At 45.6% G+C, this 15,988-nt stretch overlaps 1 protein-coding gene across 3 annotated transcripts in view; it reads left to right on the top strand.

Moving 5' to 3' along the window:
* The first annotated feature begins 1,041 nt into the window (after positions 1-1,041).
* The window catches only part of Sowah (ankyrin repeat domain family member sosondowah), a 119,704-nt gene continuing 104,757 nt past the window's right edge, over positions 1,042-15,988 (top strand). Inside the window, exons 1-4 of one of the 3 annotated variants that reach the window (XM_076431278.1) lie at positions 1,042-1,196; positions 1,375-1,436; positions 2,607-2,996; positions 4,807-4,956. In XM_076431278.1, the coding sequence (XP_076287393.1) occupies positions 1,070-1,196; positions 1,375-1,436; positions 2,607-2,996; positions 4,807-4,956 (729 nt within the window). In that variant the 5' untranslated portion in view covers positions 1,042-1,069. The remainder of the gene's footprint in view (positions 1,197-1,374; positions 1,437-2,606; positions 2,997-4,806; positions 4,957-15,988) is intronic. The other 2 variants (XM_076431279.1, XM_076431280.1) reach the window with 2 other exon arrangements.

Raw genomic sequence — 15,988 nt, 5'->3', positions numbered from 1 at the left:
TTCAGGTATGATTTACATATACCCTCGGTACATCATTTACGTATATTATTTACGTCTTTCATAAAAAACTCTCGACTCCTGGAATTAACACGTTATCTACCGCACGGGAGACAAATTAATGATACGCGTGTAAGTACAGTGTTACTTAAGTGTGTTACATTCTATAAAATATTTCATGGAAACGATACATTACACGTACATAACATTACGATACGATTTAAATGTTTAACTTCCTCTAAGAACAGCACCAATGAATTAAGAGGAAAGCGAAACTGAATCATTTTTTTCTGCATGGATAGAATAACTCCTCCGGAGGTCGTTCGAAAGGCAACATGTGATACATGGCTGAATTGGTTTTTTCATTAGTTATAACTACACTGCGGATCTTTATGCAAAATGAAAAACGTTTGCATTGAATGCAGGACACAGGAGCGAAATAAAAATTGTATTTTCCTTTGAATTATCCTATTAAGCTGAAACTAACACATTTTTTTACATGTCCACTGCTTTAAATTGTACGTACCCATTTTTGTCATAAACGCATAAAATCCGCAGTCATTATACTGCCAGAAATAGATCATCTAATTAATGAAATTTTACAAAATATCACCTTCAGAAAAAATCTATTCTGCCACAATAATTGCCCCTCCGAGTCAAACTTTTTCTTCCTGAAACGTTTTCTTGTATCACTGAAAATAACGGAGATGTTAAAATAATCTATAAATTGAAAGAAAATTAAAATTCGCGGCTCCCTAATTTGTTTTTGTATACGTTACAGGTGCGCACGGAGTCAAGTAGTGTACTAACAAAAATAGCCAGAGCAGTTCACGTCCGTGTATCAAGATTCTTTGTAAGGCTGACAGGAAAAATATCTGTAAAAACGTGGTACAAGTGTGCAGCACTGTGTTCCGTCCTTATGATTTATAAATCCGTAAGTAGAACATGCTGCAAAAGCGTAGCGAGACCGTTACGCACGCGTGTGCGTGCAAAGTAGCACAGAGGTCGTTTTTATCGACGGCGTCCGAGCTGAGCCGTCGACGGCGCTAGTGTAGCAATCAGTAGTGACAAGATGGCGATGCCCAGCGAGCTGTCTCTCGAGGAGATTCGGAAATATTTATTGGAAAACGCCGGCACCGCGAGGAACCACGACGTGGTGAAGCATTTCAAGAGATTCCTAACGGACCCGGAAACCCGAGGTACGTCGAGATCCCAGCGTGGAATTCGATCGGCTAACTGTCTCGTCTCGGCGAGGTGTGACCTCGATGTTGCACCCGTGCGCTGTGTGTAAACACAGCGCCGGATCCAATAACGCTGTCACACTCGACCAGCCACGGAACAGTGGTCAGTGAACAATGCACGAAATTCACGTTACAGTCGAGGCACGGAATCGGTTCAAGGAGTACGTGAACACCCTGGCCACCATAAAGAACGAAGAGGTGCGTCATTCACTCAGGTCCCTTCCCTGACAGGAGCGACTTGTTGCGCGCGGCGCGACGTTGCCGGTTTTACCAAACCACGTTATCTACAGATACGATTATGTCACTTTCCGATTTGCTTTCCTTCTCTCAAGTTTTGCAATATTTGTGCAAGTGACTCTCGATGATAATTTACTGCTGTTCGGAACGAGTCGGTTTGAATTTTGAATATCGATTGGTCGAGCGCGATCGTCCACCAATCAGAACGCTGGGAAGTTTAACGACACGGTCTGTAGCCTACTTCACGGTATTCGAGTATTATCACTAGGGATGGCGTGAACTGCTACTTTTGAATCGCTCGTGATTCGATCACGTTGCGAGTTAAAAATTGCTCGATACATCGCATTTTTAAGGATGTTCTGGAGGTACAATGGGAGACAAAAGTACAAGATATTCGAAATCCATCAATATATTGACAATGAAAGCCATTCATGAGTATATTTTGCATTAAACTTTTGCGAATACTGTACCCATTGTAGCTATATTCAGTGGTCTACACTTGTCGCGTTTCCATGCTACTGAGAGACAACACGATAAAGACATTTTGTAACAGTTTATAATTTTTTTGCTCTGTAACTGTTTAGTGAATCCTAATAAATTCTGAACATAATTAATTACATAATTTTTACTACGTATGAAAAAAAACTGGAGTTTCTAGTTGCGTTTTTTCAAGGTTTAAATAGGGTTTGAAGTGGAATTTTATGAAAATTCTCCATAAGAAGACGTGTTAAAATGTGCAAACTTTAAGTTGCTATAATTCTTAAACGGTGCAGTGAATCGAACCCAAACTTTGGTAATTGCATTTATTTGGTAAGAATTATATCTTACAAAATTTTCAAAAATTTTGTTGCGTTTTTATATACCTCCAGAACATCCTTAAAAACCCTGATACTTTTGAGAATCTTGCATACTTTTGGGTTCTCGCACACCGCTAACAATTACCAAAGTTGTGACAATAGATGACACCTACACCATGGTTTCCATGTTCATTTACAATGTCATTTGAATAATACGTCATAATAATACATCATTACTAAGTGAATCGACTTATGATAAGTGAAATTGGTAAAATCGGTCGCGTCGTCCCTGGCATTCATCGAAGTGCAGATTAAGAAGAACTGTTCCACGCAGGGGGAAAAGTATTTGGTCCTCAAGAAGAAGTACCGACAACCTATCCTGGAATTTTCCTCTCCTGATGAGGTTGGAACTCCTTTGACGACTCCTGACATAGTCACTCCGGTTTCTCCTCTTCGGTCACCGCCGCCATACAGACCGCCACCGCCAGCGCCCCTCAGTCCATCGGGGGCAAACGCGGACACGGTTCCCGAGGAATCGAATTCAAATTTCGCGCAGGAGGAGGCAGCGATCGACGCGCGGAAAAATGGCGTTCTTGGTGTCGACTCGGGATTTTCAACGTCGTCGCCCCCGGTGCCACCTCGTCGTAAAAGTCAGGATAAGATCAAGCTCGAGAACAAGGAGAATGTCGACAAAAATAGGGGAGGATCCGAGGCGGTGATCAAGGTGAGTCCTCTCTGCATGTAGATCGTTTTATACGTAGCGTGAAATTTTGTTTAGGTTGGCTCCCACTCGCTGGAAAATTTGAATTTGGAATTTAAAAAAGTATACAATTTTTTTGTGAGAAGATTGGGTTTTTTTTTTGCTAAGAGGTTCTTCAGTGATTTCGATGACTTTGAAACATGTGGTCAAGGTCAGCATCCTCAATAATTTTCAGATCAGTTCAGAACGACCTTGAGAACACTTTCTAGTTGATCGAAATCGGTCGGAGTACCTGTCTGTAAATAATCACCACCGTTCATTAAACAGGCCTGCATGGATAATAGTTTTATATGTAAAAACATGTATTCGTGCCTGGATTCCTAAATGGGCCAAAAAAGTGGGCTAAACCGTGCTTTTAAATTTACGTGCTCGACGATAACGAATCTAAATGTTTCGGAGAATTGAGTGCCGTGTAGATTGCACTGATTAAACGAGTGCTGTCGCACGTTTGCGAACGATAAATTGATCGGCGTATTTGCTGATAATAGAGCTCGGCGTTCGATAAAATTTCACGTTCCTTTCTTTCGTATATTTTTTTTCTCTTTTATTTGTTGTTATTGTACGTATGCACGCTCTGCACCCGGTGTTTTGTCTGTAAATCCTCGGTTGTGGTCGTACACGCAAATAAAGTGTGCAAATGATAGAGTGGAGAAACATGTACATGCTTTATCGCGCAGTTCGCTCGCGACCAGATAATTTGGGCATTATTGGGCGATATTGTTGCGTGTACAGGGTTCGGTTATGTAGAAAGGTGATCATGGTTACAGTAAACGTCACTTAAGCGGCTGTAATGGCGGACGTAGTATGCGAAAACCGATGTGCCTCACCCTGTGTGTGCTATTGTCCCGCTAAGAACGTCGCGCGCCGCGTTTAATCATGCAGTTGTTGCGCAAACTTCTGTTTTTTCCTTTTTCTTTTCGCACAAAAACAGTTGTCACTTAGTCGCACTTAGCAGGGATCAGTTGTGAGAACGTCCTTCTTTTGGTGAGACGTTTTAATAAGATCCTGACGGACTTGAGACGCACCTGTCCCTCGTGGATAATTGGCTACTTAATGGACCTTGTACAGGGTGATTCAAAAGAACAGTCACTCGTTTTATCTACTGAAAGTTTTACCATGATCGCACTACAATCAAAACGGAGCTGAAAAATCTTCCTTTCGAGAATATTTCTAACAGAAATGATTAGATTACGTTTCTGAGGATGGATCGTTGGTTCTCGATTGGAATTGCTAATGCTCTGGAAGAATTCATTTCAAAAATAGCTATTAAACCGTTTTGGCAATTAAAATGCTAATGAGCACAGCATAGAAATTTTGTAGAGGCTGTTTCAAAAGTAACGTAGAGTTATAATCTCGTCTGATGATCGATACACAAAATTCACTTACTATGAACCACATTCTGAATCACTCTGTACATTGTACTCTCTAGACAACATCCAAAAATCTCCTCGACGTATTACTTAAAACTGAATATTAATAAAAATGGAACAATACCAGTACTGAACATTCAGTTTCCTGAAGACGTAGAGGTCCAATTTGCACTTCCCTTCGTCGGCATGTTCACGTAGACTAGTCACAAGTAGATAACTATGTTTAGTCGCATGGTAGCAAACTGTAGACACCTAGCACCCGCACTTCTAGCTCCTCAGCACCTTAAAAATCCTCCTCGTTAGGCCACGGTTCTTGTTGGTTCCCTCTGTCGCTATCGTAGTGGGCATAGTGTTGTGTGTTACTTTATTCTGAGATTCGGCAATGCGAGATGTTAAACGTGCAGGAAGATGAGGCTGTTACGGGGAATCCTAACTCGGCCGAGCAATTAAGCTTCCGCGAGCGGATGCAACGCTTCAACCGGATGGCTAGCGAGACCGATCTTCCTGGCAGACCTAATGGCTCTATCACACCTACTAAAAAGCGATCAGACAAGGTAACCAATAACTCTTCTCTCTTCACCCTTGGGTGGCCAACTGTATCAATTTTTATTGTGAAAATGCACAATTTAAGTGGATTTAAGTGGCCAATTAATCCTGCCTGTGTTCTTTACATACACAGGCTCAGAATTTCATTTTTATCCTGGTAAATTTGAACAAACTATATTTTATTAGAATTACAAAGACACATGAGCTACATAGACATTCGTTTCTTCTTGTAATAATGTTATTAGTTGAAGACGATACAAAAGTACGTTTAAATGATGTAGATTAATTTTTTTGCGCTACTTTTGTAAGAATGATGAATTATTGAAAATACAGTTGCCCACGCAGGAGACTATTCTTTTTTCCGCTTCTGCCATAACGCGCGCAGGCTCTCACCGGCGAGAGCCGTTCTCTCACGTCGTCGCACGGCAGTCAGGATAATTGTTTTGTGGCCCGGTCGTCCGCGGGATTATGCCCGGTAACCTATTCAGATTCATTGACTAACAAATTGTGTTGCCATTCTTTCGCGATACATTCCGCGGCGAGGCGCGCCGGCTGTAACCCGCCTAATCGCGATCGGTAATCGGTCGTTCGCTCGAAATAACGGAGTCGGATGATTGCAAAACGATCGAAAAGGGAAAGTCGCGGCTGTCTCGCTGCCCCCCTCCGTGGAAAAATTCTTGGGAACAATAACAGAAAGACGCGTGGTAATCGCAACAATGATACATCGGTCCCTATTAACTCTACCTAATAAACCACCTCGTTCGTGTCTTTACGCGACTCATTTAACAACGAGCTCTCCATTCGGTCGCTGGGAAATAAACGGCCGATCAGCGTTCTTTTGCTTGACACGATACTGTTCGTAATTTACGTGCAACGATCGAGCGTAATTGCGGTTTACAGATTTTTTATCGGGTCACCAGATTGTAACTTCCATAAGAAGGTACGTCTCGGGTTCTGTGAATGTACGTAATTTGTCTTCACTGTATAATGGCCGTGGAAAGAAAATATTGAACTAAATAGGACAGTATTTATGCTCATAAATAGCCTGCGGATGTTTATGCAAAATAAAACTTGTCAGGATTAATTGAAAACTACAGGAGCTGGATAGACATTTATCTCTTGTCTTAGTAAGTTTATTCAGAATGATATCTTTTAATTCTTGAAACGTTTTTGCTGTTTCGCACTCGACCAGCTTATGTTTGCAATAAATGCATAATTTCTCGTCTATCTTTCTCGAGACGTGATGAAATCTCTAATAGGGTGAATCAGTTTTATTCAATGGCATTAATGTAGTAATTATGTCTCGATCGATCAACCAATCGTAATCAATCAAATTCCCGCGAGCATCAAAGAAAGCGGCGCGACCGCTCAGTATCGCGAACATCGAGAGCAAATAAAGAAGATAAATTGGCCATTTATTTGCCGGCGTCCTAACAGGTCATCGCAAAGGGACCCGCCGCTTAACATCGCGTCCACCTTACTGACAAATATCGACAAATTACCCGGGTCTTGCGGAAAGCTTATGCTATCTGGCGTCGATCTTCACGCGGATGTAATTCATGTGAGAACACGCGTAAAGGAGCTCCCTATCTATAAATAAGTATCTTATATTCCACGTGCGATAAGGATCGTCGGCTAATAACGGCAGCCGCTTTTTAAACGGTCTCGAATGGTAACCACCGTCTCTGCGGAACGCGTCAGCCAGGACAAACTGTGAGTTATCCGCGAACAGAACGGGAAAAAGGAGAAAGGAAAAGGAAGTCGGCGAGGATTCGAATGAACCGCTCCACGGACAGCGGCTCGATATATCGAATAATCCACGAGGATATATATCCTTTAGGGTGGAAGGGCCTCGGCTCGGTGTGTACAGGTCTGACTGCTCATCTTGCATACCGAATAGACTACTAAGAATCCTTTTCTCGTATCCTTTACACGCGCGCGTCTCCCCTCCTCCACTCTTTCTCTCTGTCTCGCCCCCTTGTTTCTCGTTCTCTCCTCTCAGCCGTCGTCCGTTGTCGTTGTTCGTGCGCCGTTTATCGCGGCGAGCAATATTCATCGCATTTGAATATCCTGCGGGCGGTATCTCGCGTACCGATCAGGATGTTGCGCCGATGTTGCCGTAAATCATAATTAGCCGCGCCTGAAAATTAAAAGTGGAGGAGGCAGCGGGTGGAGAGAAAGATCCAGAGAAAGAGAGAGAGAGAGGGAGAACGATAGGGAGACGGGATCCTTTTCGCCGCAAAAGCCCGTACCGGCATCGTTCGTCCTTTAAGCCGCCGATCCTCCATCATAATTTCGATATGTTTATCGTGCCGAACCATTAAAAGGACCCGCCACGTGTAACCCTACGCGGGAATCGGAAGGAAGGAGCGCCCTTCACTTCCCTTCCTTCGAAACCTCTCTCAAGCTGCTCGCTGCCGAACAAATTCTGAACCTCCATAATGGGAATGCAGCGTCCTTTATTTTTCACTTAATTTTAATTACCTGAACTGTGGACTACATCCGCGAAATTGATGATATACGAGCTGATCATCCTCGGGCACGATGATTTATGGATTCGAGATGAGACATTTTTATTGGGCAATTTTTTGATCGTAACTCTGCCGAGGTTGACCGATTTAATGTGACGCGTGATATGAAAGTCATTAACACTTCCGTGAGCTTGCGTAAATCATCGGCGAGGCTTGTGGTACTTTCTACCGAGGAAGTGCTCGTGCTGTTCCGTAAGGAGGAACATATTTAGTGTGTAGGTATTCCTCTTTATTGAAGTTTCTCTTGAATTTTTTCCAGTTCAAGCAAATTTATACCTTTACTGGAAAAGGTCTAATCCTTTGAGGGGGTGCTAATGTTTCGACTCGAAGTATGAAAATCATTATTTAATGAAACTAAAGTGCTGGCTAACAAAATTACACGAATATCTTAGGAAGTATGTTAAGAGGAACAACAGAGAGACTACTCTTTCTGCATTACTGTAGAAATGGCTCTCTAATGTCTCTCTACAGAATATCACCGCGGAGAATGTGTCGCTAATGTCTCTTTACATTTCTGTAGAGAAGAGAGACTATAAGGGCTTTTATGCTACGAGTCCTAAAAATTAACAAATAAAACCGCGAATCTCCCAGGCATCGTCAATAGTATACACTTGTAAAAGACATCAGGCGCCTTAGATATAAAATTTAAAGAAATCCAACTAAACCAAGCACTTTAAAAATTCGTGCACCCTTTGGGACTCCCAGCCGGTGATCCAAGAGTTCAGCAATCTTCTCATCAGTGTCAGGGATAGTCCCCAAAAATACTGAACGCGCGGTAAATATAAAAGTCGCCGGAAATACGAGGTATCTTTCGTCACGTTGGGTGGCGCGTGGTGTGTTCCTCGGTAATTATTTATTATTCCCGTGTCGGCGTCTATTTGCGGCGGTTCCTCTTTCAAGTCCGAATTCGGTGGTTAATTTTGATCAGCCGCGGGTAGGGTTCCGCGGGCCCGAGGAGATCCTCTCGCCTCCGGACATCCTGTAATCTCCGGGGAGCCGGTGGGTGGGGTCCTCAGGTTTCTTTACCGGTAATTATCATGCACCGTGGCCACGGGAATCCGCCCCTCGCATCCGAAATGACCCGTTCGTCTAACACGGTGTCGCGTGCCGCGCCGTTCGCCGGCGTCAACACGTTTCACGTAATTTTTCCGGCGTGCTTTCGTCGAACCGCTCGTTATGGGTCATTGAATGCACGCCGCGGCTACGTGTCGATCGACGATCACGTCACCGTGACGATGACAATTAGGGGGGCGACTTGGGAATCCTGATACGAGAAGTACCCACGGTTTGACAAACAGCCTTTGGTTTCACATTAAAATCTGTGAGTTTTCTGCACAGCGTCTTCATAGACACAAATAGGAAAGAATTATTATGTGCTGGCTCATAAGCTGACCTTATGGAGACCTTATTCTAGGTGATTTATTCATTTCTTTCGGAATTGTTATCAAAAGGAGCTCCTTCTAGATAGGGCATAGTTATGGAAAAATCTATTACATAATTTTAAGATGAAGAGTGAAGATGTCTCATTATGTTTTTTATGGAATGGGGTTGGAGGAACAAGGATAATTGAAAGACTGGAGTGGCCAGGTTCCAACAAGGTCAGGATAATTCGCAGGATTTTCCCCACGATAATCATTGTAAGACAGTTTCGGTCCCCCTGCCGAGTTAACGAAAGGAAATATTAAAACGATGCCAGGAAGTTAATGTGGTTATTCGTAGTCATCGCGCTTCGGCGCTACGGACCTCGCTCGTTTTTATGTAAATACGCCGGAGATGTGGGTGGCAAAGAATACTATTAAGAGCTGTATCCTCGTGAGAAATTTTCGTAATCGTGCGTGCATTCCCTGTTTCCACGCAGGCAGTCTCTCTCACATACCAATATCTACCGAAAAATTTCAAGGACCGAGGTTCACGCTGTTCCGAAAACTCTGTGGGAACTACCTGTTCTTCCGAACTAAGCCTTACTAATACTACAACGATCTACAAACTCTTAGCGAACTCATAAAAACATTACCGAAATTCATTATCTTCGAGAATCTTATCATACAACGTGCTATTAAAAGTCTAAACCAATTTGACCTCTTGGACGACTAGCACTGTGTGCACCAAATTTCCTTAATATTGCTAACGAGTTGAGGTAACTTCGCCGATTTTTCTTATAATGCTCGGGGAAACGCCGTGGGGCGTCTCGCGATACGCCTAACAAGAAACCCGCTTTTACTTCGACACCTCTAGGACGCGTTCTAATTAGGATCACGCGTGTTCGCCTCTTCCACGGCCGAGTCTTGTCGGTAGTTCGTCCTTTCCGTATGGCGCTGAAGAGAAGGGAAGAGAAGTGAAGAGACGAGGGAGAGAGAGAGAGAGGGAGACAGGGGGTCTAGAGATACTCATCGTAAAGGCACCTAACACGGCCATGCCGAACTTGGAATTTCTCTCGTATAGTTCCGCATACATTAGGGACCCCCGGTGAAACTTGCAGGGTAGTTTGCCTCCTGGCGAAAGGAGCGAGGTCGTCGACGGCTGAGGCGCGCCGAGCTGAAGGACGAGCGCCGGGAGGGTGAGCCGAGGGTGTAAACCGCACAAAGTAATCTTACAGAATGTATATGCAAAGAGGTTCACCGGCAGAACGACGGGGGTAACGGGGGACGGGGGCACACAGCTTGCATGATCCCATCCGCGACAACACCGACAAGACACCCCCAGAGGCAAACTTACCTCATAGTTCGAGGACTCTTCGACCTCACCGCGCAGCCATCGTTGTCTTTGCCATGGTTTTTCCGCTGTTCATTAAACTCTCTTCATTACGCAAAACGCTATCGATGAATACGTACTTTGGAGGCTGAAAAAGCTTCCGTCTTCGAGCGAAGATTGGGGTGTTCAGTATCGGATGTTCAAATAATTGTTATCTACACAAGGTACGCATCATTTTCATCAGAGAGAAAAAATTGCCCCAGACTAAAAACAAAGCGTTCTTCTAGAAACATGTAGAAAATGTCGAAATGGCGTCTCGGGAGAATTAGTTACGAAAGATCGATTGGTGTTGACATCGTCGTACCTGTTGCGAGACGCGGTTAGTGTCTTTAAAATCTTCGGGGACCGCTTTAACACGCCCAGTATAATGCGAAGCGTTTATTAAGCGACGCATGAAGGCGCTCAAATTGAATTCCCGTGTGCCGCCACTCTTCGTCGATGATTTGTCGGCGAACGAGATCCGACGTGACAGTACGTTCTATGATAATCAAACGGTGGACGATGTTTAATAACCGGTCCCCGGTAATTATAGGTCATGTCGGTACGGCTCGCCGCGCCGCCGGTCCAATAATTTATTGCCGTTATGATAATAAGACCGTCGAGAGATTGTCGATCGCGTTGATGCGCGACCCAATTTTCTTCGGCGCCGGACGGTTCCACGTCTTTATCTCTCTCACGAGATTGTGTATGTACATACACGATGCATCAATATATAAAACAGGCTTGTCTACAGGAGTAGTTAGCACCTACTGTTCCCCCGTGTAGCAGTGCTAGATACGTCTAACAGGTCCGTCGACATTTATTCCGGCCTATTACGAGTTAATCTTGGACGCATACACACCGCGGGCATTATCATTTAAATTGGTGCCCGTTATACACGCGCATTAAATTTGTTTGCTTAACACTCGTGTCGGACCGCCCTCGCTTCCGCGGGAATTCTTTATGTCTTCATGTTGGAAGCGTCTCGTCCGCTGATGGAGGAAGCGACTGGGAGAACGAGGTATAAACCTTTGTTCGCATAAAATGTTTCGTTCCGCTTCTGGAACAATCGTTAATTTCGTTAACGATGCTGCGACGGATTTATTGGGACAGAGGCAATTTAGTCATCGCCGCGAGCGGATCAGATATCCTAAACGTAAACGACTTGCGAGAATATTCCATAAATATTTAAATACCAAAACGTAAACAATAATTAGCGCGGCCTCGGCTCCACGGAAACACTATTTCATCTTTCCAACTACCTTTTAGCAAAGATTCAGTTCAGTTGATGAGTTTACAGGGTTCATAGAAAATTAGTTGCCTCTCAAGTCAGCTTTCTTGGCACTTAGATAATTGCATCGATAGTTTTTACTCGAAGGACTTGGAACGTTGCTAGGACCTCGAAGGACTCGAGCCTCAAGTACCGAATATCCAAGGGTCCAACCAAGGTTGAAGACTCCCGGAGGGTCACCCATCGGACTCCAGGCGGTCTATGCGTTTCCGAGGGTCGCTCACAGTCTCGTTGACTAAACTTTTTGGAGCTATTTTTTTTTTATTCAGCGAAACGCGCAACTTTGTCAGAGATACCGTGATTGTCAGGATTAATGAAGCCCCGCGGATCCACCGTGGAGCAAATCTATTTTTCCCCCGAGTCGTGAGGCGCACCGAATAAATCAGATTACCGTGTGCTATTCAACCGTGAGCTACCTTCGTCCGCGGGAGTCCATCTCCCGTAGTGACAGAGAGTGTCGAAAACTGATTGCGTCTGTCACGATAGCGAACGAGGCGTCCACCCTTCCGGGTCGCGTTCGTTCTCGGTGGTCCTCGCCGCTGCTCGTGGGACTCGGAAAGTTTTACCGCGTTGCTGACGATCCACGTGACGGGCGTACCTGAACAACCCGGACGAACTATAATGCACTCAACGGGCCGTGTATCGCACCGACTATGTAAGAATGTTACTTTTCTGCATGGTTGCACGCGTGGCGTTCCTGCGCCCGCCCGTGGCCATCCGATCTGGAATTCTAACTAGTATAACACTGCGTCGCGACGCTGTGCTGCGCTCCGTTTTTTAAATCGTCAGCAATTACAACTAATTTAGTGTGCGTGGCTTTTAAATGATGCATCGGGCCAATTAATGATTATTCTTCTCATATCTATTGTACAATGTTGTTTATCGACATTTTGGTGACTGTATAAATCTATTATTATTTAACTCGAAGGAAGAAGTAACATCTCGTAATATTGTTTACACGACTCAAAATAAATGCATTAAACAGTTGTAGAAATAACCCGGTGGGAACGTAAAAGTTAAATTGAATGAAATTGGAATTCTCGACTCGAGTATGCGAAAAATATCGAGAGGTGTCAGCTCGTCAGTCACGGTTGATAATTGCGCGTCTTTGCGACCGCGTCTGGTCCCGGAGACACATTGTAAATTCGTTAGAAAGTTTCGAGTCACCTTACCTCTCGGTCAGGAGTGGCCGAACAAATGGTTGTCAGTGGATCGAAGGGAGGCGTAGTTCTTACACGACATTAGCCGCAGATAAAGCCAGATACTGTCTCCGATCCTGAAACGCACGGCAGGAGCGTAGGTATCTTCTTACTGATCGACCGGATGAAACCGGGGAATGACCGATCGAGCGATGGCATTCCTTTCTGCTTGGAAGGCAGAACATGGATGAAGACGCGTAATTTGTTATCGGCACTGTAAAATGCATTCCACCCGGGCGCTCTCTCGCCGCGGAGAGAAACAAAGCAAGAAAGAAAGGAAGAAAGACACGGGGGAAGACGGAGATACAGAAAAGAGGGGACACACAGAGAAGATCGTTGCGGAAGATCGTCGCGAATACCGAAACGGCATGAATATTTTTTCCAAGCGCGTACACCTAGGAATATTCATAATACTTTATCTAGCCCATCGATCATACGTGTAGTATCAGCGAGCGCTATTAGCGGGACGTTGATACGGACCTTTCAAATTGAATATATGAAAATTAATAAGCATCCGGTTCCGTTCGTGTACGTCCTGTTTACTATAAATTACCCGCGAACATCGTATAATTATTTCGCATCGCGATTCTGTGCCGCCCTCAAACCGTTCACTCGATCGCTGACGAACACGGACCACCAGGAATCGAATTAGGCTCCTATACTATCCGACAAGTGTATTCATCTATTTGGAGAGCTACGAAGTATTATGTTCTTACGTTTGATCAGGTACTCCGGCATTTCTTGGAACATACATAATAATCCTTATTCATCGGTCAGCATGTTGACTATTCTGTCAAATTGAGAAATGTCTTGGCATCAAATGTGCTGTTGTGCCGAAGCATTTTGCGCCAATGGCAGCGCGTTGACGCAAGTGGTACCGCAAAGCACCATCAGGCGAGTGAAACGATCGTCGATCCGGAAGAAGCGTATCCTCGACGAGCTAATAACGTCTCTTTCACGGTTCCCATAGCGTAACCGATAGCAGGGTCGATGCTTTCACTGATCGCTCTTTCGATTTCACGGGGTCCAGCATTCCGTAGCTATTCGCCGGGGCCGATACAACGGCGATATCGTTCGATGCGAATCTGCGGGTCCGTCGCGGGGATAATCTTCCGTTAAACGGTCGTGCGTCGGTGTCGGTGAGGGCCTAAGTCCGTACTTTATGCTAGACGGTGGTACCGGTAAGCCAGGAGTGTTCCTTATCAGGGATCTGAGTCGCGCAGTGAGCGGCTATTTGTATTCATAAGTCCGCGGGAGGCCGGCGCTCGCCTCCCCCTGTGCCCCCCTTTGGGACCCCTGGGCCCTATGGATGTCCGGAGCCCGTCCTAGCTTCCACGGGGCCCTGTTCCCCAGGGATACGGGGCCCGACAATCCTCTCTCTCTCTCTCTGTCTCGGGCCTCGCAACGAAGAAAATGGAAGATTCCGCGGAGGGAACAGAGGGCCACGTCATTCAACCGAAGGCGCCCTTCCTCTCTCGCGGACATCTTGGAACGGTGATTCCAAGCCTCGGTGTGTGGATAAGGGTCCTATGTATGCCGCGTGTCGGAGAATGTGACCAGTCATCGAGTTATTTAATTTTTCGAGGCACCCCCGTCGCGCGTGTTTGCTCAGCCCCGCTGTGAGCACAAATTACCTCGCGACCGAATCACCTCCAGCGAAATATTCGGTCCTCGTACCAGCCCTACTCCTCCCCACGTGGCCGCTGCCAATGGCGAACTGCCATTCATGTCGATCACACTTCGGACACGGGAGACACCGCTTCGACCTACGCTCGCGACCGTAGCGAACTGCGAACATTTTTGACCTCGCAATGTGTTCCGTGTTGTCTGACCGGACCAAACCCTCAATTTGAGTTGCGAGACAAAGTGAATATTTCGAGAACACTTTAGACTTTTAGAAAAAGGGATACTGGTGATTCGAATGCTGGGTACTTCTAGTGCAAAAGTATCTTCGGAGAAGAAAGTTTGCGTGGGATTGGAGCGCATATTAGGGTGTCATTCGGCACGGTTCGACGCGAGCCTATAATAACGATGGAAATAGTATGTCAGGCGATTGGTCCACTGTTTTCTTAATTAGCCACGGCCGTGCTGTGCACACAAGGCTCCCGGGGTTCATTCCCCGCAATCGTGGGGGTGTTGCAGCACCACCTGACCCCCTTACGTCCGGAGGACACGAGACCAAAACGGACATGGCCGCGTCCCCCGACGTGGTCTAGGCGCGTATATATACGGTCAGCCCACCTCGCTATCTATATGCTAATCCATTGAGATGGTACCCGCAGATTACACCTCGGAATTAGCCCAGAGACTGGGGTATCAGGGCCGCACAGACAGCCCGGCCTGCGCCTATACGTACCTTTATCCCACCTTATACACGTAACCTGTCTCGTCGAAGCGCCCTTCTCTCGCCCTGCACTTACAACCACCGTGTCTATGTGTGTACGTGTGTATAGACTTACAGCACGCACACCGACAGGAACACCCACCGATCAGCACACACCCACACAAGTGCGTGTACCTGGTGGAACCGCGTTTGTCGTAGGACCACGATGACTCGGCAATTCCAGTTCGTTAGCCCGTGTTAATAACGTTAAAGACGACGCGATAAACTCGTTAGGAGACGGAACCGCGCCGGGGGATGGTTAAGCCGCGTCCCCACGTGCCCCGACCTTCATTTTTCTGTCGCGTTCGCCGGTCGTAGTAGGGTCCGATCTGTGAATGAAAGGGATCCCACGTGTTCAGGCGCCTTCTGTGTTGTTCAATATTCTTCGACCTTCTACTCTGTTGCTTGTTTGCACTGTGGGAGAATGTTTCCACGGGTTTTGGTGATGTTTCCATAATTATTTTTATCATAGTAATAATAAATAAAACATCGTCCAATTAGGAAGATAATCGAAATCATCCAATTCGTATCACTCGAATATATAACGTTAAATTTTATCAGCTACCATATCTTGCAAAATAATGCATTGAAAGGTACAAATGTTTGAAACGAAGTGGGTGAAAAAAGGTAGGGTCGTAGGTCTTTGAAAGTTGTCACGTGGCGGAATAATGGTAGCAGAATGATTACAGCTGGCAGGACCTTTATCCGGCCATTATCCGGTCGATTGTCATTGTGGACGGTCCTCGAAACAGTGACATAGCCAGCGGGGCAATCGACCGACGACAGTCGTACGATGGCTGTGCGCTCGAGTACCATGGTAAATTTATTAGTCGACGGGAATATGATCGCGCGACGCGTATTGCGGGACCGAGGTACACCGAGGAACACGATAGGTACGTACGAATA

This window comes from Lasioglossum baleicum, chromosome 9 (assembly GCF_051020765.1).
Source record: "Lasioglossum baleicum chromosome 9, iyLasBale1, whole genome shotgun sequence".
In the NCBI taxonomy this organism is placed as follows: Eukaryota; Metazoa; Arthropoda; class Insecta; order Hymenoptera; family Halictidae; genus Lasioglossum; species Lasioglossum baleicum.
The sequence above is the reverse complement of the archived record's forward strand: the minus strand, read 5'-3'. Positions and strand labels throughout refer to the sequence as shown.